Source organism: Chlorocebus sabaeus, chromosome 29, assembly GCF_047675955.1.
Source record: "Chlorocebus sabaeus isolate Y175 chromosome 29, mChlSab1.0.hap1, whole genome shotgun sequence".
Lineage (NCBI taxonomy): Eukaryota > Metazoa > Chordata > Mammalia > Primates > Cercopithecidae > Chlorocebus > Chlorocebus sabaeus.
In genome coordinates this window covers 2,499,825-2,522,056 of record NC_132932.1, presented here as the reverse complement: position 1 = coordinate 2,522,056, position 22,232 = coordinate 2,499,825, and the positions used below count along the sequence as shown (strand labels likewise).

General features: G+C 37.0%; 3 gene segments (V, D, J or C); all 3 read left to right on the top strand.

Annotated features, from left to right (window-relative positions):
* The first annotated feature begins 207 nt into the window (after positions 1-207).
* Positions 208-1,245, top strand: LOC103231426 (T cell receptor alpha variable 9-1-like). The segment is given in 2 exon segments: positions 208-742; positions 885-1,245. Coding segments are annotated over 2 exon segments (381 nt in total).
* A 12,488-nt stretch (positions 1,246-13,733) lies between these two features.
* On the top strand, positions 13,734-20,922 carry LOC140710664 (T cell receptor alpha variable 10-like). The segment is given in 3 exon segments: positions 13,734-13,866; positions 14,092-14,375; positions 20,609-20,922. Coding segments are annotated over 3 exon segments (405 nt in total).
* Positions 17,518-18,136, top strand: LOC119620301 (T cell receptor alpha variable 21-like). The segment is given in 2 exon segments: positions 17,518-17,569; positions 17,763-18,136. Coding segments are annotated over 2 exon segments (426 nt in total).
* Positions 20,923-22,232: the final 1,310 nt, after the last annotated feature.

Sequence of the window (22,232 nt, the reverse complement as noted above, 5' to 3'; positions counted from 1 at the left end):
TAGAATTTCATTTTTTCTTTGAAAAGAATTTATTGTGTTTCTGTAATTGATGCCTTAAATGTGAAGCAATATGATATTTCAAGTAGTAGCAATTCCTTAACCAAAGACCATTCATTTGTTCATGCATTTGTGTATTTAAGAAGTATTTCCTAACCACCTGCTGAGTGTATGACATTGTACTAGGTATGGGAATACAGCAGTGAAAAAAAGCTTGTCTCTGTCATCTCAAATAATCTACTAATAATTAAACATGTGCTACTGACATTCTTCCAGTTTTACCCTAAAAACCTGCTTATATGATATTTTAGTGGATCATGGGGTGGGCAAAGATGGCTACATAAGAAAAAGTAAAATGAATTATTCTCAGAAATGTCATGGTATGAAAAGAACTTGCAAGTCAGACAGTGTGCTGTAAGAAATAGGATTATAAAAAAGACCAACTATTCTTTAGATATACAAAGAACTATCAGACAGCTAACAGGTGTCTTAGAAAAAAAAAAAAAAAGCCGGAAGTGAAGATACAGAATGGACTTTTGAGAGAACAGTCAACAATCTTTTGAATTTACGATCTTGCCCACAAGGGGGTGCATCTTCCTAACACATTCACATTTCCTGCTGATAGTCATCCCTTCAGTGTGACCTTAACCTTTCCTCACACTAAGAAGACAAGACCCAAGGACACCAGAGGGTCTAAAAATGAACTCTTTTCCAGGACAAGCGATTGCACTATTCTTAATGTTTGGTAAGTAAAATGACACTTAAAACTTAGAATCTTTTGTTCCATTATGTTGATGTAATATGTAACCACAGTTTTCTCTAAGGGGTACAGCTCAGATCATGTCTAAGGTAACTTGGTATAACTTATTTTATTTTACTTTTTTCAGGGGGAATCAATGGAGATTCAGTGGTCCAGACAGAAGGCCAAGTGCTCCTCTCTGAAGGGAATTCCCTGATTGTGAACTGCTCCTATGAAAGCACACAGTACCCTTCCCTTTTCTGGTATGTCCAGTATCCTGGAGAAGGTCCACAGCTCCTCCTGAAAGCCATGAAGGACAATGACAAGGAAAGCAACAAAGGTTTTGAAGCCACATACCGCAAAGAAACCACTTCTTTCCACTTGGAGAAAGACTCAGTTCAAGAGTCAGACTCAGCTGTGTACTTCTGTGCTCTGAGTGACACAGTGACAGGGACTGCAGGGGAAGCTGAGCACAAACTCTGAGCAGCACGAGGGGCCCGGCTGCTGAGTGTCAGCCACTGTGATCCACTCTGGTTAGGCACCAGGAACTACTCTACTATTGTTGTTGCCCACCACTCAGCCCAGGCACTCTTAGTGTGAAAGCCATCTAAATAAACTCTAAAACACGATAGAATAACTAAAAGTAGAAATGCCTCACACCAGATACTTTAACAATGAGAGTGAAAACAGAATGACACCATAGTTCTTCAACCTTGTTTGAAATTTGTGATTTAAAAAGTATACAACCTTGAGATAAATGAAATGGTCTAGCTGTTCATCCCTGTATAAAATGTAGCCTCCTGACCTTGTCTCAGGCCATCCAAGGAAATAGCATGTTTACAGACACAGATGTGACAGATGAGGTTGCAAATGCTTACTATGTACCTGAATGGGGTATACATTCAGCTGGGGCAAAATGGGGTGATTTCTTAGGAAAGCTTCTGCCCAAGAAATAATAGGTTCTTAAAGAAAAAAAGAATTATAAATGGAAGAAGTCAAATTCTTCTTGTTTGCAGATTGTATGATTTTATATTTGGAAAAACCTAAAGACTCCACAAAAAAACCTTAGAACTAAAAATTCAGTAAAGTTGCAAGACACAGAATCAACATACAAAAATCAGTAGTGTTTCTATATGTCAACAGTAAACAATCTGAAAAAGAAATAAAAAAGTAATCCTATTTATGATAGCCACGAATGAAATTAAATAACTAGGGATTAACTTAATCGAAGAAGTGAAGATCTCTATAATAAAAAGTATAAAACACTGATGAAAGAAATTGAAGAGGACACCAAAAAAATACTCCATGTTCATGGACTGTAAGTATTAATATTGATAAAATATCCATACTACCCCAAACAGTCTACAGATTCAGTACAATCCCTATCAAAATACCAATGACATTCTTCACAGAAATAGAAAAAATATCCTAAAATTTATATAGAACCACAAAAGATGCAGAATAGCCAAAGTTATCATTAAAAAAAGAACAAAACTGGAAGAATAATATTACCTGACTTTAAAGTGTGCTACAGAGCTGTGGTAACCAAAACAGCATGGTACTGGCATAAAATCAGATACATAGACCAATGGAACAGAATAGAGAACTCAGAAACAAATTCACACATCTACAGTGAACTCATTTTTGACAAAGGTGCCAAGAACATACACTGGGGAAATGACAGTCTCTTCCACAAATGGTGCTGGAAAAACTGGATATCCATGTGCAGAAGGATGAAACTAGACCACTGTCTTTCACCATATACAAAAATAAAATAAAAATGGATTGAAGTCTTAAATTTAAGATCACAAACTCTGGAAATACTTCAAGAAAACACTGGGGAAAATCTCCAGGACATTGGTTTGGGCAAAAATTTCTTGAGCCACAACCCACAAGCGCAGGCAATCAAAGTAAAAAGGGGCAAATGTGATCACATCAAGTTAAAACACTCTACACAGCAAAAGATACAATCAACAAAGTGAAAAGACAATACACAGAGTGGTGAAAAATATTTGCAAACTACCCATCTGACAAGGGATTAATAACTAGAATTATGAGGAACTCAAACAACTCTATAGGAAAAGATGAAATAATCTGTTTAAAAAAATAAGCAGATTTGCATAGGCATTTCTCAAAAGAAGATGTACAAATTGTAAATGGGCATATGAAAAGCTTTTTGACATCATTGACCATCAGAGAAATGCAAATCAAAACTAAAACGAGATAGCATCTTATCCCAGTTAAAATGTTTTATATCCAAAAGACAGGCAATAACAAATGCTGGCGAGGATGTGAGGAAAAGGGAACCCTCATACACTATTGATTGGAATGTAAAATAGTACAATCACTATGGAGAACAGTTTTAGTTTCCTCAAAAAAATAAAAATAGAGCTACTATGTGATATAGTTGGGTATATACCCAAAGAAAGGAAATTAGTATATCAAGGAGATATCTGTACCCCCCATTTGTTGTGGCACTGTTCACAATAGCTAAGATTTGGAAGCAACCTAAGTGTTCATGAGTCAATGAATGGATAAAGAAAATGTGGTACATATATGCAAAAGTACCATTCAGCCATAAAAAAGAATGAGATTCTGTCATTTGCAACTACATGGATGAAACTAGAGATCATTATGCTAAGTGAAATAAGCCAGGCACAGAAAGACAAACATCACATGTTCTTACTTATTTGTGGGATCTAAAAATCAAAACAATTGAAATCAGGAACATAGAGAGTAGGAGGGTGGTCTGAGTTTGCAAAGGGAGTGGGGTGGTGGGGGGAGATGGGGATGGTTAATGAGTACCCAAAATTAGAAAGAATAAGACCCACCATTTGATAGCACAACAGGGTGACTATAGTCAATAATAATTGTACATATAAAAATAACAAAGTGTGTAATTGAATTGTTTGTAACACAAAGGATAAATGCTTGAAGAGAAGGACACCCTATTCTCCATGATGTGACTACTTCACATTGCATACCTGTATCAAAACAGCTCATGTACTACATGATATATATACCTAGCATGCACCTATAAAAAGTAAAAATAAAAATCAGTAAAAATTTAAAAATCATTAATATTAAAGAAATATAAGAAATAATGGAAGAGGAGAGAGTAGAACATGTGACCACATATATGGAAAAAGAAGATGGAACATTTCTTAGTTTCTATTTTGGGAAATTACATGACATGCATAGACTGGTTTTGCCCAAAAATGTGACTAATCCCTAAAAAATATGACTCATGGCCAGGCATGGTGGCTCACGCCTGTAATCCCAGCATTTTGGCAGGCGGAGGTGGGTGGATTACCTGAGGTCAGGAGTTTGAGACCAGGCTGGTAAACTCCGTCTCTACTAAAAATACAAAAATTAGCTGGGCATGGTGGCGGGTGTCTGTAATCCCATCTACTCGGGAGGCTGAGGCAAGAGAATCGCTTGAACTTGGGAGACAGATGTTGCAGTGAGCTGAGACTGTGCCATTGCACTTCAGCCTGGGCAATAGAGTGATATTCTGTCTTAAAAAAATGACTTATGCCTAAAAGATACCTTGCTGAGATATTATGGCAATAGAGACTTCTAGTTTCCATGATATCTCAGCAAGATGGCTTTTTCTCACTAAGACATTACTTAAGATGAATAGGTAGTGTTCAGGGTCTGAAGATGAAAACTATTGAGATGAAACTTTTTCTATGTAGATTGGTGTGAGAAAGGAATCTTATAGCTTCCCCAATGTCTTTCAAGCCATTTCTTCTACAGAAGGGGAGTAATAGATGGAGCAGTAGATGGTGGCCAGGGCTATGAGAAGATAAAGAATGGCAAAAGGAAGAAGTTTTTGATTTAATTGCAGTTATCTTGGCATCTTTGCAAATATTGGAGATTTTCTTTTGCTTGTCTATTGAAGGTGTTTAACACATATCAGTCAGTTTATTGACCCATAAGGAGTACATTTTTGCTCTTTATAAGTGTCCTTATGCACAAAAACTGAGAGTAAGAGAATGGTATGCAAGATCCCCTGTTTCACAGGCTACAAAGAAATTGAACTATTCAGATTACTGATATAATAATTGACACTGAAGATACCTTGATTTGAATATTTCATTTTTCATGATCATCCTGCTTCAGTTTCTCTCTTACCTTTTAATTTTATTCCAGAGGACTCAATTTAGATCTTATTAGTTAGCTGAGCTAATAACTATACAAAATAAATAATTTATGTACATGGGAAAAATAACTTTAGATCATTCAAATGACTATGCAAAATGTCTCTGACTTTTGGCTACCACATGGCCAGGCTGCAAATTTTCCAAACTTTTATGATCTGCTTTCATTTTAAATATAAGTTCCAGTTTCAGGTCCTTTCTTTGCTCACACATATAAGCATAGGCTGTTACAAGCAGCCAGGCCACATCTTAAACACTTTGCTGCTTAGAAATTTCTTCTGCCAGATACCCTAAATCATTACTCTCAAGTTCAAAGTTCCACAGATCCCTAGGGCAGAGAGACAATGTGGCCAAGCTCTTTGTTGAAGCATAACAAAAGTGACCTTTGCTTCAATTATCAAGAAGTTCTTCACTTCCATCTGACATCTCATCAGTCTGGACTTTGCAGTCCATGTCACTATCAGCATTTTGGTCACAGCCATTCGACAAGTATCTAGGAAATTCCAAACTCTCCCCCATCTTCCTGTCTTCTTCTGAGCCCTCCAAACTGTTTCAACCTCTACCTGTTACACAGTTACAAAGTCGCTTCCACATTTTTTTGTTATCTTTTCAGGAGTACCCCACTCCTGGTATCAGTTTACTGTATTAATCTGTTTTCACACTGCTGATAAAGACATACCCAAGACTGGGAAATTTACAAAAGAAAGAGGTTTAATTGGACTTATAGTTCCACGTGGCTGGAAAAGCCTCACAATCATGGCAGAAGGCAAGGAAGAGCAAGTTATGTCTTACACGGATGGCAGCAGGCAAAGAGAACTTGTGCAGGAAAACTTACCCTTATAATAACCATCAGATCTTGTGAGACTTACTATTATGAGAACGGCATGGGAAAGACCTGCCCCCATAATTCAATTTCCTTCCACTGGGCCCCTCTTACAACATGTGGGAATTCAAGATGAGATTTGGGTGGGGACACAACCAAACCATATCAACTTCTTTGCTTACTAATATGCACTTAAGGTTTCTAAGTGTTTTTCATGTCTTGATAGCTTATTTATTTTTAGTAGTGAATAATATTCCATTGTCTGGATATACTACATTTTATTTATCCATTTACCTCCTGAAGGGCATCTTGGTTGCTTCCAAGTTTTGGCAATTATGAATATAGCTGGTATAAATATCTCTTTGCAGGTTTTGGTGTAGAAATAAGTTGTAACTACTTTGTGTAATTACCAAGGAGCACAACTGCTGGACTGTATGGCAAGACTATGTTTAGTTTTGTAAGAAGCTGCCAAACTGTCTCTTAAAGTGGCTGTACCATTTTGCATTCTCACCAGGAATAAATGAGGTTTCCCACCGTTCCACATGCTCACCAGCATTTGGTGTTGTCAGAGGTCTGGAACTTGGGCATTGGAATAGATGTGTCAGGGTATCTCATTGTTTTAATTTACATTTTCCCAGTGGCATATGATATGAAGCATCTTTTCATATGTTCATTTGCCATTTGTGTATCTTCTTTGGTGAGGTGTCTGTCAAGGTCTTTGGTCCATTTTTAAATCAGGTCGTTTGTTTTCTTATTATTGAATTTTACGGCTTCTTGTATATTTTGGATAGCAATCCTTTTTTGTTTTTGCAATTATTTTCTCCCACTCTCTGGTTTTTCTTCTCATTTTTTTGACATTGTTTTTTACAGAGTAGAAATTTAAATTTTTATTAAACTCAGTTTATTATTGATTTCTTTCATTGATCATGCATTTAGTGTTGCATTTAATGGCTCATTCCCATGCCCAAAGTCATCTAGGTTTTCTTCTATATTATCTTTTGGAGTTTTATAGTTTTGCATTTTACATTTAGGTTTATAATCCATTTTGAGTTAATTTTTGAAGAGTGTAAAGTCTGTGTCTATATTCATTTTCATATGTATATATATTTTTTGCCTGTGGATATCCAGTTGTTCCTGCATCATTTGTTAAAAAGACTATCTTTGCCCCACTGTATTTCCTTTGTTCCTGTATCAAAAATCAGTTGACTTTTTGTATGCAGGTATATTTATAGGTTCTCTATTCTGTTCCATTGATCTATTTGTCTCTTCTTTCATAAATGTCACACTTTCTTAATTAATGTAGCTTTATGTTAGGTTTTGAAATTAGGTAATGTCAGTTCTTTGATTTGTTCATGTCTTTCAGAATTGTGTTTGTTACTCTGGTTTTTTGCCTTTCCATATAAGCTATAAAAAGAGTTCATCAGTGTCCCTCCAAAAATCTTGCTGGGCTTTTGATTGTCATTACACTGAACCTGTAGATCAAGCTGGGAAGGATAAACATTTTGACAATATTGAGTCTTCTTATTTATGAACATGGAATTCTTCATTTCTGTAGTTGTCCTTTGATTTCTTTCATCAGAGATTTATAGTTTTCTTTATGTAAATCTTGTACATATTTTGCTAGATTTATACCTACATATTTTACCTTTTGGGTGCCAATGTAATTGTTTCATGTTTTTAGCTTAAATTCCACTTGTTTATTGCTGGTGTATAGGAAAATGAATATGTATATAATGTATATAATAAATACATGTATACAATATATCTTAGTTTGTATGTTAACTTTGCATCCAGGAAACCTTGCTACTATTGCTTATTAGTTCCAGGATTTTTGTTTTTGTCAATTCTTTTGGATTTTTTTAAGTAGATGATCTTGTCATCTGGGAAGAGAGTTTAATTTTTTCCTGCTCAATCTGTATAGCTTTTCTTTTCTTGTCTTATCGCAGTAGCTAGGACTCCTGGTATGATGCTGAAAAGGAGTTGAGAGAAGGGACATCCCTGCCTTGTTCCTGATCACAGTGAGAAAATTTCAGTTTTCTCGTTATCAGGTATGATGTTAGCTATAGGTTTTTGTTGATATTGTTTACTGTATTGAGAAAGTTCTTCTCTATTCTTGTTTTACTGAGTTTTTTTTTTTGTTGTTATGATTAGGTGTTGAATTTTCCTAAATGCCTTTTCTGCATCATTGATAAGATCATGTGATTTTTCCTCTTTAGCCTGTTAATGTGATGAATTACATTAAATGACTTTCAAATCTGAACCAGCCTTGCTATTTGTTGCCCTTGTTCTTTGTTCTTATTTTTGTCTTCCACTCTTTATTTTTTTAAACAAATTCCTTCTCTAGTTCTTTAAGGATTTTTTTTTTAAATGTATGATTTTCTTTTATTTTGGTGGTCGGGGGGGTGGGGACATGGCCTCATTGTGCCCAGGCTGGAGTACAGTGATGTGATCTTGGCTCACTACAGCCTTAACCTCTTGGGCTCAAGTGATCCTCCTGCCTCAGCCTCCAGAGTAGTTGGGACCACAGGCATGCGCCACCACATCCAGCTAATTTTTGTATTTTTTTTGCAGAGATGGGGTTTTGTCATGTTCCCCAGGCTGGTCTCTAAATCCTGAGCTCAAGCGATTCACCCACCCCAGCCTCCCAAAGTGCTGGAATTACTGGCATGTGCCCAGCCTATCTATGATTTTCTATAATTTAAAAAGGAAATATTTAGGTATTTTGTTTTGTTTTGGTATATATCCTGCTGTGTGTTCTCTGAGCTTCTTGGGTCTGTGGTTTGGTGTCTGACATTATTTGGGGGGAAATTCTTAGTCATTGTTTAAAAACAATCTTTTTTGGTTAACTTCTCTCTTTCTTCTCTATCCGATATTCCCTGTATGTATATGTTACACTTTTTGCAGTTGCCCCAAAGGTTTTAGATTTTTTTCCACTTTTTCTTTTGTCTTTGTTTTCTTTGCTTTTCAGTTTTAGATGTTTCTACTGATCTATCCTTAATCTCAGAAATTCTTTCCTTGGCCATGTCCAGTCTACTAATAAGCTGATCAATGATATTCTTCATTTCTGTGACAGTATTTTGATCTCTAGAAATTTTCTGTGCTTTCTTAGGATTTCCATCTCTGTTACATTGCCCATCTGTCTGGCATGCTGTCTACCTTATTACTGAGCTCTTAGCATATTTTTTAAATTCCTGGTCTGATAATTCCAACATCCCTGATGTGTTTCTCTGATGCTTGCTCTGTCTCTTCAGATTGTTTTTGCCTTTTAATATTTCCTGTAATTTTTTCTTGATAGCCAGACACGATGTACTGGGTAAAAGGAACTGCTGTAAATATGCTGTTAGTGCTGTGGTGGTAAGGTGTGTGGGGAGAGGAAGTGTTCTATAGGCCTACAATTAGTTCTCAGTCTTTTAGTGAGCCTGTTCTTCTGGGCTGTAAACTTCTCCGGTGTTTTAGTCTCCCTCACTCCTCACACACCCTCTAGCTGGGAAAAAATTGTAGAGTGGGCTGCAGTTGGGTATTTCTCTTCCACCACGTCAGTTAACCTCTGATAAAACCCCAGCAGGTTGAGCTTTGGTTAACTGGTTTCTCCGGAGGGCAGAACTTTGCTAAGCACAGAGTGCTGTAGTGTATTTCAGAATTATTCCTTTTCCCCTATCCGTGCTGGAAGCGCAAGGGGATTTTTCTGTGATATTTTCTGTGGAAGCCTGGTCAAGTTGCTAAAGATAAAACTTATAAAAGTGTGGCCCCAGCCTCCCCACCCCATGACTCAGCCTTCCTGGAGTTTTCGACTCTCAGACTTGTCCTTTCTGAGCCTAAAACAGTTTTTAAAATACAGTTCAGGTTTTCGTACGTCAGTAATGGTTCCCATAAATGCTTCTGCTTCTGAGTCTTTATTCCAGTAAGCCACGACTGCCTGCATTCACCTATTTGCCTAATCCTGGGGGCAGTGGTATGCCCGGTGTCCTCACCTTTATTATGGATCCAAGATGAATTGTTGAATTTTCAGTCTGTTCAGCTTTTTACTTATTAGGAGTGAGTGGCAACTTTAAAGCTCCTTACATGCAGAACCAGAGACTAGAAATCATCTGCTATTGTCTTTTTAATATAAATTTTGAAGAACATTTTCTATATTAAGAAAACTTGTCATATAATCATCATATATATGTATATATATATCTTCTTAAAAAGTGTATTATCATTTTGACTTTATTTATGATCTTGTTTGTCATGCAGAATTTAAAAAATACTATATAGTCAAATTTATCAAAAACTTTTTTCTTGGATTGTGAGTTATAAGCCCTGCTTAAAAATCCATAACACTCCAAAATGGTAAAATTTTATATTGTATTTTCTTTAGTTTTTCAGATTTTTTTTGTATTTAAATTTTTAATAAAAGTGTGTGTGTAAAAAATGAGGTTGATGTCCAGGGATTTTTATTTTTCTTGTTTTTTTTTGGTTCATTTTGAGGCTGCCGCTTATGCTCAACATCCTTTTCTGAATGACTCATTTTTCTTCATTGATTTAAAATATTTGTCCATTTTCCATGTTTCTTATTTTTCACTACTAAGGTTTTCAACTTAAGCATTTTTTTAAAAATCCAAAATGTATTGTTTATTGTAATGATGCATAATACCAATAGCTTACCAAATATGAGAGTAATATGTAGCCAGTCATCACTCAGCTCATGCTAGAAATAAGTATGGGAATATGATGTGAATAGAAGGAATGTTACTAGAGAAGGAGAAAGAGATAAACTATGAGAGTGTGTAGTGAGGTGTCATCTAAGACAATGTAAACTATATGCCTGTAATCTCAAATCTGTCAGTTGTTTTCAGTTGAGAGGACTCAGACAAAGCAGTAGACAATCATGCTCATGAATTGTTCACTGAGTAACAAGTAGACAAGCAGCTTTGGAAAACAATGACAACTTGGCATCTTCTTTGTTCTTTTTGAAGAGGAGAAATTAAACAGTCAACACTTGGTTTTAGAGTTCTGACAAGTTCCAACTAGTTGAAATGCCTTGAAATTTGCAGCTACTTCAAGTTTGGGATGCTGTCATTGTTCTGGAAGAAGATTTTTGAATTTTCTTCTGTTACCATGTATGCTCCTTCATGATGTTTAGTTATATCCCCTGCAGAAATTATCATAGCTCTCTGAAAATGTTGTTGAAAATTAATTATATTTCAAATATAGTGCCCCTAACTTAAGCAGAATGAGTACAGACAGGTCTTTTTTGCTGAGATTTCTTCTTCCTACCTCTCCCTCTCCTTCACCTTCTTCCTCCTCTCTTTGACCTCTGTCCTCTTTTCTTTCTCTTCCTTGACTTTGCTGGACTGATTCCATGATCCTTTCCTGAAGTAAGCATCTCTGGGGGATCAACCCTTACTTTGGACTACAATGCCATTGCCATCAATATTTAAAAGTAATCTCATCATAAGATACCATCTCACACTAGTTAGAATGGTGATTATTAAAAAGTCAGGAAACAACAGATGCCAGTGAGGATGTGGAGAAATAAGAATGCTTTTACACCGTTGGTGGGAGTGTAAATTAGTTCAATCATTGTGGAAGATGGTGTGGCGATTCCTCAAGGATCTAGAACCAGAAATACCATTTGACCCAGTAATCCCATTACTGGATATATACCCAAAGGATTAGAAATCATTCTACTATAAAGACACATGCAAACGTATATTTATCCGGCACTATTCACAATAGCAAAGACTGGGAACCAACCCAAATGCCCATCAATGATAGACTGGATATAGACAATGTGGCACATATACACCATGGAATACTATGCAGCCATGAAAAAGAATGAGTTCATGTCCCTTGCAGGGACATGGATGAAGCTGGAAGCTATCATTCTCAGCAAACTAACACAGGAACAGAAAATCAAAAACCAGCCAGTCGCAGAGGCTCATGCCTATAATCCCAGCACTTTGGGAGGCCGAGGCAGGTGGATTACCTGAGGTCAGGAGTTCAAGACCTGCCTGGCCAACATGGTGAAACCTCGTGTCTACTAAAAATACAAAAAATTAGCTGGGCGTGGTGGTGTGCGCCTGTAATCTTGGTTACTTGGGAGGCTAAGGCAGGAGAATCGCTTGAACCTGGGAGGTGGAGGTTGCAGTGAGCTGAGGTCATGCCATTGCACTCCAGCCTGGGCAACAAGAGAGAAACTCCGTTTGGAAAAAAAAAAAAAAGAAAAAAAGAAACAGAGAAAAAAAGAAAAGAAAACTGAACACACCACATGTTCTCATTCACAAGTGGGAAGTGAAAAATGAGAACACATGAACACAGGGAGGGAACATCACACACCGGAGCCAGTTGAGGGGTAGGGGGCAAGCAGAGGGAGAGCATTAGGACAAATACCTAATGCATGTGGGGCTTAAAACCTAGATGATGTGTTGATAGGTACAACAAACCACCATGGCACATGTATACCTATGTAACAAATCTGCATGTTCTGCACATGTATCCTAGAACTTAAAGTTAAAAAAAAAGTAATCTCATTATAAAGGAAAGCAGCTGTTCACAAGAGCATATAAAACAAACAATGGATCTATATTATTTAGATTCACGCAGATTTAAGACTGTGATGTTTAATATGCAACTCCCTGTATATATCTATCTGTATTGATATAGATATGTATATATCTATATCTATATCTGTATCTATCTATCTATATAGAGAGATTTATTTTAAGGAATTGTTTCATGCAATTTTAGGGGCTGGGAAGTCCAACTTCTGCAGGGCAGGTTGTCAGGCTGGACAACCTGGGAATCATTGATTTTGCAGTTTGAGTTTGAAGACAAGTCTGGAGGCATAATTTCTTCTTCTTTGGAGAACCTAAGTATTTTTCCCTTAAGACCTTCAACTGATTGAACGAGGTCCATTCACATTATGCAGAAAATCTGCATTACTCAAAGTCTACTGATTCAAATATTAATCTCATCTAAAAATACCTTCACAGTGACATCTAGACTGATGTTGGACCAAATATTGGGTACTGGAGCCTATCCCAGTGCATGCATAAAATTAGCCATCACACAATCTTTACCTCTAGCAAATCTTTTCCAAAAGCCTACTTTGCTTATACAAGTATAATATACCAACTTTTTTTTTTTTTATTGTTTCTGGTATATCTATTTCCATTCTTTCAACTTCTCTGTGCTTTAAAACTGAAACTTAAAATAAATCCTCATATATCGACATTCTCAACTGTTCATAAGCTTCTTATTTCACTGAGAAGATAGAAACAATCAGAAGAGAATTTTCAAAAGCTTCAACACTTACCGGTCACTTGCATCTATGCTCAAATACTCTCTTTCCTCTCATTAGAATGTAATCCCATGTGTGCAGGGACTTTGCTTATTCTCAGCACTTATCATCATACCTGAAAATGTAAGCATTTAAAAATAATTGTTGAATTAAAAATGAATAATAAAAATACATCTGTCATTACCAGAACAAAACTATCATTTATTCATTCCCTCAATATAAATTTATTATAGGCCTATTTATTGACAGGCCATATTCTAGCAACTGACAATGTAGCAGAGATAGAACAGATAAAAGTCCCTATCCTAAGAGAGTTTGTATTTCAGTTGAAGGCTAAGTTCATGTTAGTCACTACAATAAGCCTTTACATGAATCATCTCTTTTCAATCTTTAAAAAAAGTTTTTTAGGTGTTATCATACCTATTTTCAGATAAGAAAGCTAAGGCTTAACTCTCCTATTTAATATCACATAGAGCCAGAATGCAGAGCTTCAAAAATATGTCTAAATTACTAATCTACTGTGCTGATATAGACATAAAGGGGTTTTACGTCTATATCATGTTGCAAATAGTGAGGAGGAAAAAAGCTTAATCAAAAGTTCTAAGCAATTGTAGCTCTGACCCCAAGATGGCAGTATTTGCATTCGCCCCACCTGCAGGTCTGAATGTGCAGTATGTGTTAGGTAGCGAAGCCTGGTCTCTAATTGGCTAGGGATACTCTCTGAGGAACCTTTGGTTTAGTGTTAGAAAAAGAGAAGATGTTGAATACACAAGTCAACTTCTGGGAGCAGACCTCTGCAAAATAAAAATGAAGATAAATCTGAGGACCTGCTTGGTGATTTTGTGGCTTTACTTTTATAGTAAGTTAGTGGAGAGTTTTAGCAAAGTTAACAGAGTAAGTCAAGGGAATATTTTCTTAAGATTTGGGGTGAAGGGGTAGTCCACTGGGATAGGAAGAAGGGAGAAAATGGGACCATTTTCTGTTTCACTTGGGATTCATCGTGGGGAGTAAGGAAGGGATGCAAATTAAACAGTATTAATACTGGATAATGGATCTCTTGAATCTCACTTTGCTTTCTGAATAGGGGGGAGTGGCAAAAACCAAGTGGAGCAGAGTCCTCAGTCCCTGATCATCCTGGAGGGAAAGAACTGCACTCTTCAATGCAATTACACAGTGAGGCCCTTCAGCAACTTAAGGTGGTATAAGCAAGATACTGGGAAAGGTCTCATTTCCCTGACAATCATGACTTTCAGTGACAACACAAAGTCGAATGGAAGGTACACAGCAACTCTGGATGCAGACACCAAGCAAAGCTCTCTGTACATCACAGCCGCCCAGCTCAGCGATTCAGCCTCCTACATCTGTGTGGTGAGCGCACTGTGCTCCCCAGGCACTTGAAGCCACTATGTAAACCTGCACCTGGAGGTTGTCAAGGAGGCATAAGAGTTGGAGTAGACCATTTTTTTTTAATGCAGAATGTAATTCCACAAGTGAGTGAATATTTATCTCTCAGACATGATTCGATTTGAGCTTGAGCCTAGAGTTCTACATAGGCTCCAGTAGGATACATGCCCTCAAGCGAGGATAAAGACATTCTTACTCAACACACAAAGTTAATTGCTACATCTGGGTGTTTCCAAGGGCGAGACAGTCCGTCATGCTGTATTACTGCTGCTGAAGTAGATGACAGTGTTGGTTGGAAGGGAGAGACTAGCTTGGTTTGTGATCTGGACACTTACCAGCAGAACGTCAACTAAGTGAAAGAGCAACAAGTAGATGTGGCTGATGGAAATACCTTGAGAAGTTTCCTTCCCCTGAAAGACATTCAGTTGTCATTTCATGGCTATTCAAGTTCTCAGAAAGCATCCTGTGAGAATAAATCTGCTCTTCCCATTTAGTTATGCTCCAGATCAAGGCATCTGTCCAGGTGCTGCACCAACTCTTTATCACCTTCCACCACTGCTCTTTTAGAGGACACTGGAAGGCCAGGGGATCCTGGCAGGCACAGTCACTCTCAGGCAGCAGAACAACTGTGCCAGGCTTTTCAGCTATCAGTGTTCTAGAAAAGAGACTTAGGGACAGAATGCCTACCTGCAATTGTGAACTCTGTTTTGCACAAATTAGCTGTGAAGTTCTTTTTGGGACAATTAGAGAAATGTGTATATAATTTGAGAATTAGATGAGAAAAGTACTTATTTAAAAGGCAGATATCAACTGTAAAAAATGGGAAGAATATATACCAAGATATTTAAAATGGCAATCCCTGTATGGTGGGAATATAATGTTTTTACTTTTTGTCTTTCCTTGTCTTCTGTGCTTTTAATTTTCTATAGTTCTTGGATTTTTCTTCTGTCGAAATAAAGATTATTAAAAAATAACAAACATCTTAAAAAATGTAAAGGATTGCATCTGATCTGTCACTATAAACTCACAGGAATTGATATTTAAAGATGATCACACATTTGAGGATATTGTTGAATAAGATTGATTTGTTATCTTTATGAGCCCTGCAAATAAGTTCATTTCCCAGCTTAGTGAATTGATACTTTGTGAACAAATGAAGCCAGGACCTGGACTGTTCTTTGTAACTAGTCTGGAGATTGCTCAAGTGTCAAGACATCAAAATGCCTTGAATTCTGGAGCAAAAATAAACCTAGATATATTCAGTAACCAGATATTTTTTCCTGTCCTGTATCTCCTTTCAAGTCTTTAGAGTGAAGAAATTAAAGTTCAGATTGCTGCTATAGCAGACTTGTGTAAGTAATTATAAATTAATTGAGGAAAAAGATAAAATACATGAAAATGGAATCAATAGATAAAATTCCAAGTATGTGGACAAATAAGTTTTAAGTGTATTCTTAGAAGGAGATCACTGTGGGACAGAAAAGATAGGAGAAAGTATCATGGGGAATAGCAAATTTAGTTAGGTCTTGAAGGATAGCCACACATTGAATTTGTTCATTACACAATTATTTATTAAACAAAGAATAGGGCCAGATGCGGTGGCTCATGCTTGTAATCCCAGCACTTTGGGAGGCCAAGGCGGGCAAATCACTTGAAGTCAGGCATTCAAGACCAGCCTGGCTAATATGAGGGAGCCCTGTCTCTACTAAAAATACAAAAATTAGCCAGGCATGGTGGCATGCACCTGTAATCCCAGCTACTAGGGAGGCTGAGGCAGGAGAATAGCTTGAACGCGGGAGGCAGAGGTTGCAGTGAGCTGTGATTGCAAAACTGCACTCTAGCAAGTGCAATGGAATGAGAGTCCATCTCAAACAAAACAAAACGAAACAAAAAACAAATAAGTGACAGGTGTTTTTGTAGGTAGAAGGAGTAGGGTAATAAACAAAATAGATAAATGCAGACAAAAAAGACCTTCCATCACGAGGCTTGAGTCTATATTTGTCTATAGTGTTCACTTTCTTTTACAGGAATATCTTGGGAAGTTTGCATTCCAATATAGGCATTTTCCTTGCTTGCTTAGTTTAGTTTAGTTTGCAGGTTTCACATGGTGATTAAAAGGCATAGGCATTGACATGCTTATCTATCACTTACTAAATTGCATTACCCTGGACAAAATTACATAACGTCAGAGCACCTACACATCATCAATGGTAATTACACATACATTGTGTGGTCATAAGGATTGAATTAAATTAAATGAATTTAGTTAAATGATTGAATTGCATTGGTAGAAAATAATTTTTAAATTAATGGTAGTTATTCTTGGACATAAATGATACAACAAAGGTAATTTAAAATAAGACAATAAGAAACTTTAAGTATGGATTAAGGTTTACCTTTCCACTCTCCTTCTGTTGATTATATTCTTTTACTATGGTTATGGCCGAGAGTCACCCTTTATTTCACATTGGCCTTATCCCATCCAATTATTTGAACTGACAGTATTGTCTTGTTTGTTTGTTTGTTTTTATCTCATAGGTTTTCTGCACAGAAAATGAAGCTTTCTTGCTTCTGGTGTAACTTAGTGCAAATTCTATGATGGACCCACATGAGCTTTATGGAGCAGGACTCAGATATAACACCATTATACTGACCTACAGTGCCAATAACTAGATCCATACCCGGGAGCTCATTTAACAGAGCTCTGCATTGGAAAGGACAGAAAAGAACCTTTCTAGGTTTGGGGGAGAAATCTTTTTAAGTTATTCAATTTATAACTTGTACATACATGGTAGATACCCAGGAAGTATTATAGAAGGAAAAAGGAAAGAGGAACCTCTAGGGGACAAACGCTAGATGTAGCTGACCGAGAATCAGCACCTGGTCCTGCCAGGGCCCTTTTCCATGTTACTTCTTCAGAGATCAGGAGGCGCTGTGTGATCTGTGCACGGGGGAGTAAATTTTGTTTCTGGCTGGATGGGGAGACTCTCAGCTTCCTGCAACAAAGAACTATGAATATTCACTCAGAGAAACCAGACATTTGGCTTGATAGTGTTTGAGGGCTCCCAGACCCAGCCAGAGACCTCATTGAGTCTGAGTGATAAAAATGGAGAAGCCCTTGGGAGTTTCCTTCTTGATTTTCTCCTGGCAGCTGTGCTGTGAGTTACTGGGCTCTGGAAATATCATAAAAAAGAGCAGACTGTAGTATCTTCTTCATAAGTCTGGAAGTTATAGAAGGGTGATTAGGGTCTCAGTGCTCACCTGTGGGGGCTGTGAAAAGAGAGTATAACTTCCAAATGAATGAATTTCCGTGAATGAATGTCCTCTGTCTGTGGCTCTCTGTTGAAACAGGGGTGAATAGACTGCGTACACTGGAGCAGAGTCCTTCCTTCCTGAGTGTCCAGGAGGGAATGCACGCCATTCTTAACTGTACTTTTCAGGTGAGAACATTCTTCAATTTCCACTGGTGTCTGCAGGATCCAGGGAAAGGATTTGTGTCTTTGACCTTAATTCAGTCAAGCCAGAAGGAGCAGGGAGACAAATACTTTCAAGAACTGCTTGGAAAACAGAAGTTGTATAGTGTTTGGAATCTCCCCGACTCTCATCCAGGAGATTCAGCCACCTACTTCTGTGCTTTGTGGCAGTGTCTCCCCAGCACCTGCAGCCTGTGCCATGACCTGCAGCCGGGACCCTTGACACAGGCCTGGCCTTGCAGGTGGGAGTGAAGATTTTTTATTTTTATTTATTTATTTATTTTAAATGTACAGAAGGAACTTTCTTTATGACCTCTGTCTTCAAAACAGAAGTGAAGGATAATGCATCTTTCTTATGTCATGAATCTGAATTTATACTAAATTAAATTTCCTTTTGTTATTATTGAAATTTCATTCCTCAATGCAGATTGCACAGATTCTGATCCTGTTTGCCTGCAGATTCCTTCCACTGCTTTACTCTTTAAGAGGGCAGACCCCTTTGTGGAGCAGGCTCTGAGTCCATGAAGCAAGTTTTCTCCAGGTTGCACCCTCATCAGGAACATTTTACCCATTTGATCGTATCTTCATGATATTTTTGGTATCTATGTAGCATCTATACCATTATTTACTTAATTTAATATTAAATTGACATTTATGTTAAATAGACTTTAAAAATAACTATGTAAAATTGTCTTCATTTTACCAGATACCATCTGTGAAACCATGTATATGATATAAATAACATATTTAAAGTGCTGGTTATATTTTTCCCAGTGCAAATTAAAATAACACCATATATGTAACAACTGAAAAAGTTGTCTGTACACTGCCTAATAGGACCTCTTGTATCAATCACACTTTAAGAAATACTGCTCCAGCCCATACCCCTCATTTTATAAATGAAAGAATTTGGATCCACAGGTATGGCATCATTTACTCAAGCATGACTTACAGTAAAATGAAAGCTAGAAGTAGAGTCTAGGCTTTATGATCCCTTGTCAGTTGCTTCTTCCACCAAGGATGCAAAGCAGTGTCTAGAGTCTGAAGAAACTAGTTACATGTTTCACATTTAAATTAAATCAAAATTTTTATTTAATTGTGTATGTTCAACCTAGATAAATGAGAAGATACGAATACCTATCAAAATAGAGCATTCTCATAACTTCATTGCCTAGAAATAACAATTATTACGATTTTTTTCAAATTTTCTTGTACACATGTATAACTGCATTTCTCTATGAATAGGGCTGATAATGTCCCCAGTATTTATTAATGTGCTCCCTTCTCTCAACATTATATTATAGATATTTCCATGCCAGGGATCATATAGTGAAGATATAATTTTAAATGACTGTCTAGTCTTCATTATATAGATTATTTTTAAAAAGTGAATTACCTTTTGATAATATTTCTAATTAGCCGGTATTATAGACAATGTTTTTATTAACATCATTAAAGTTCAGCTTTAACAGAATGGAACTGGTTGAATAAGGGAAAACACATAACACTGCGTATCTAATTTCCAGGAAGAAATTTTTCACCAAATTGTGATTTCAACAATAGCATGTAAGCTTTCTGTTTTCCATACTTTCTTTACCTGTTATGAACATTATTACTTTAAAGAACTTTCCACTTTGCCGAGTAAAATTTTTAAATGTTTTAACTCTTTTACTCTATGAAGTTATACATTTGTTATTAAAAATAAATAAAACAGAATTAGAAAACATACAGAATAAGAGTGTTTCACACAACATAAGTATCTTATCATACAATAAGATATGTTAAAGAAAAACTTTGAAAAACACTGTCATGGTCCCATCTACCTTCTAATGTTCTATTTTCTTTCAAGGCTATCTATTCTCCATGTAGTTCCTACTGTAAGTGTGGACCAACACTATCTGAACTTGTGCAGAATCTCAGGCTGACTGAATTTGAATCTGCATTTTAACAGAACAACCACGTGATTCTATCCTTAAAAGTTTGAGAAGCACCCATTTGATGGGGTGCCAGAATGATTTTTTACAATATAAAGTAAAAGCTGTCTCTACTAGCCCAAAAACGCTTCAATGGCTTTCTATTGGTTCTAGAATAAAATGCAAATTTCAGGCTGTGATACACAAAGATCTGTATCATGTGAACCTCCTTTTCAATCTCCCCTTTTAACTCTCCCAGCTCTCTGTGTACCAATAACACTATTCTCCTTTCAGTATTCTGAACTTGCCATGTTCTTTTCCACATTTAGTCAAATTCGTCCATTTGAAATGCTGTTCCTCCAAATATGGGCAAGCCCACTTCATTTTCACACTTCAGGTCTCAGCTCAAGTACACTACTACAGATAGAGCCTTCTGACTTCTGTTGATCTTCCTGACTAATGTAGCCATCCATGGCTGTCCCCATAGCTCTATCACAAAACCCTAGTTATCTCCCTTATGGTAATAATCATAACGTCTAGTGATAATGTTGATTTACGTGCCAATGTGTTCATTGCCTGAACTTCCAATCAGGATACAACTTCTATGAGGTCAGGGATATTGTTTGTTTAATCATACCTTTAACTTTAGTGCCTACCTTTAGTGACTGACCCATAGTAGTCCGTGAAAAAATATCTTCTGCATGTGGCTGGGCGTGGTGGCTCACGTTTGTAATTCCAGTACTTCGTGAGGCTGAGGTGGAAGGATCAGTTGAGGTCAGGAGTTAAGGACCAGCCCGGGCAACGTAGTGAGACCCTCATCTCTACAAAAAACACAAATAAAATATTAGATGAATGTGGTGGCACACGCCTGCAGTCCTAGCTACTCAAGAGGTTGAGACAGAAGGATTTCTTGAGCCCAAGAGTTGGAGGCTGCAGTGAGCTATAATGGTGCCACTGCACTTCAGCTCTGGGTGACAAAGCAAGACCTCATCTCTTAAAAAATAAAATAAAATGAAACAAAAAAGAAATATATACAGAATGAATAAATGAATGTTGCTTGGCCTTGCTTTCTTTTTTCCTTTTTGTTTCTTCTCACTTCCATCCTAGCAAATCTGAACTTCGTGTATGTGCTCCCTGCTCAGATATGTGGTAGAGTTCTGTTCACGCTGGCACTTACCCCTTGTCTCAGGACCAGGCCTTCCTATGCTCAGTGAACTCTGGCAAATAACTAGATCAACTCAGGGTCTCAGCCTGTCCTCACTCAACTGACATCAGGTGTAATCTCAATGAACCGAGTAAACTCTAAACATAATCCCACAGTAAAATACCCGAAAGAAAAAAAAGGCATACTTAAAAGATGTTGGAAAGTATGAAAACAACTTCCCAAATCAAATAATGATAAGCACATGTCAAAGTTTAATTTCAAATTATTGCAAGAGAAAAATTGCATCAGGAAACACATTCAAATAATTGGAGTAAGTAGAGACATTTTATAGAAGGTTAAGTTTTTTTTAAAAAGTCAGTTTAAAGATTATTATTATGGTCAAATTATTATTGGTTCATAATGACTGTACTCTGTGTAGTGGTTGTTAGGCTCATCATGAGATTAATAGTCATCTGAGATTATAACACTAATATCTCAGAATGAGTCTTTATTTTATTAAAGAATATCAGAAAATTGATCAAATATTTGATCACATGTGACAGTTAATTCCCATATGGGGCTACACATTTTGTCCTTCAAAAAAGGTTCATTCAAGACCAGTTTTGGGAAACTTATTGTTGTCAAAAGTAATTCAGACCAAATGTGGTAGTATGTGCCTGCCGTCGCAGGTACTCAGGAAGCTGAGGTGAGAGGATCCCTTGAGTCTGGGAGTTCAAGTCCAGCCTGGGCAATATAGTGAAACCTCTTCTGTCTTAAAAAAAAAAAAAGGTAATTCAAGTCTTTAGTCTTTACTATAATAGTCTTTAGTCTTTACTAAGCTTGTTTGATGGAGGCTACAGTAAAGACATGAAACTACTTAGAGACAAAGGATTTTGTTACTCATGACCCAGCAAACAGCGTAAACATTGGTATATTCACTTCGGTTGTTCTTTCCCTTAAATCTAAAAAAGATGATATGTGTGCTTGTGTGCTGATGAATACTTTGTTTGAAGTGGTACTGTGTCATAACTGAGGAACTTTGAGCTTGGAGAATTCACTGCTTTTGTAGTAAGGAGTAAACCAACTTGCTCTTTGTCTCAGAGGGAAACAGTACCTCACCCCTCAAGATCGCTTGCTGCAAGCGTAACTCTGGAAAGTGGTCAGGTAGCGTGGTCATGGTCTTAAACCATTGGCATATCTAGCAAGACATTTATGAGTATAAGAGATTAAGGATGGTCTGGTTTTCAACAATATCCACTCCATATTCTTACATCGTGTTATTGTCTAGAAA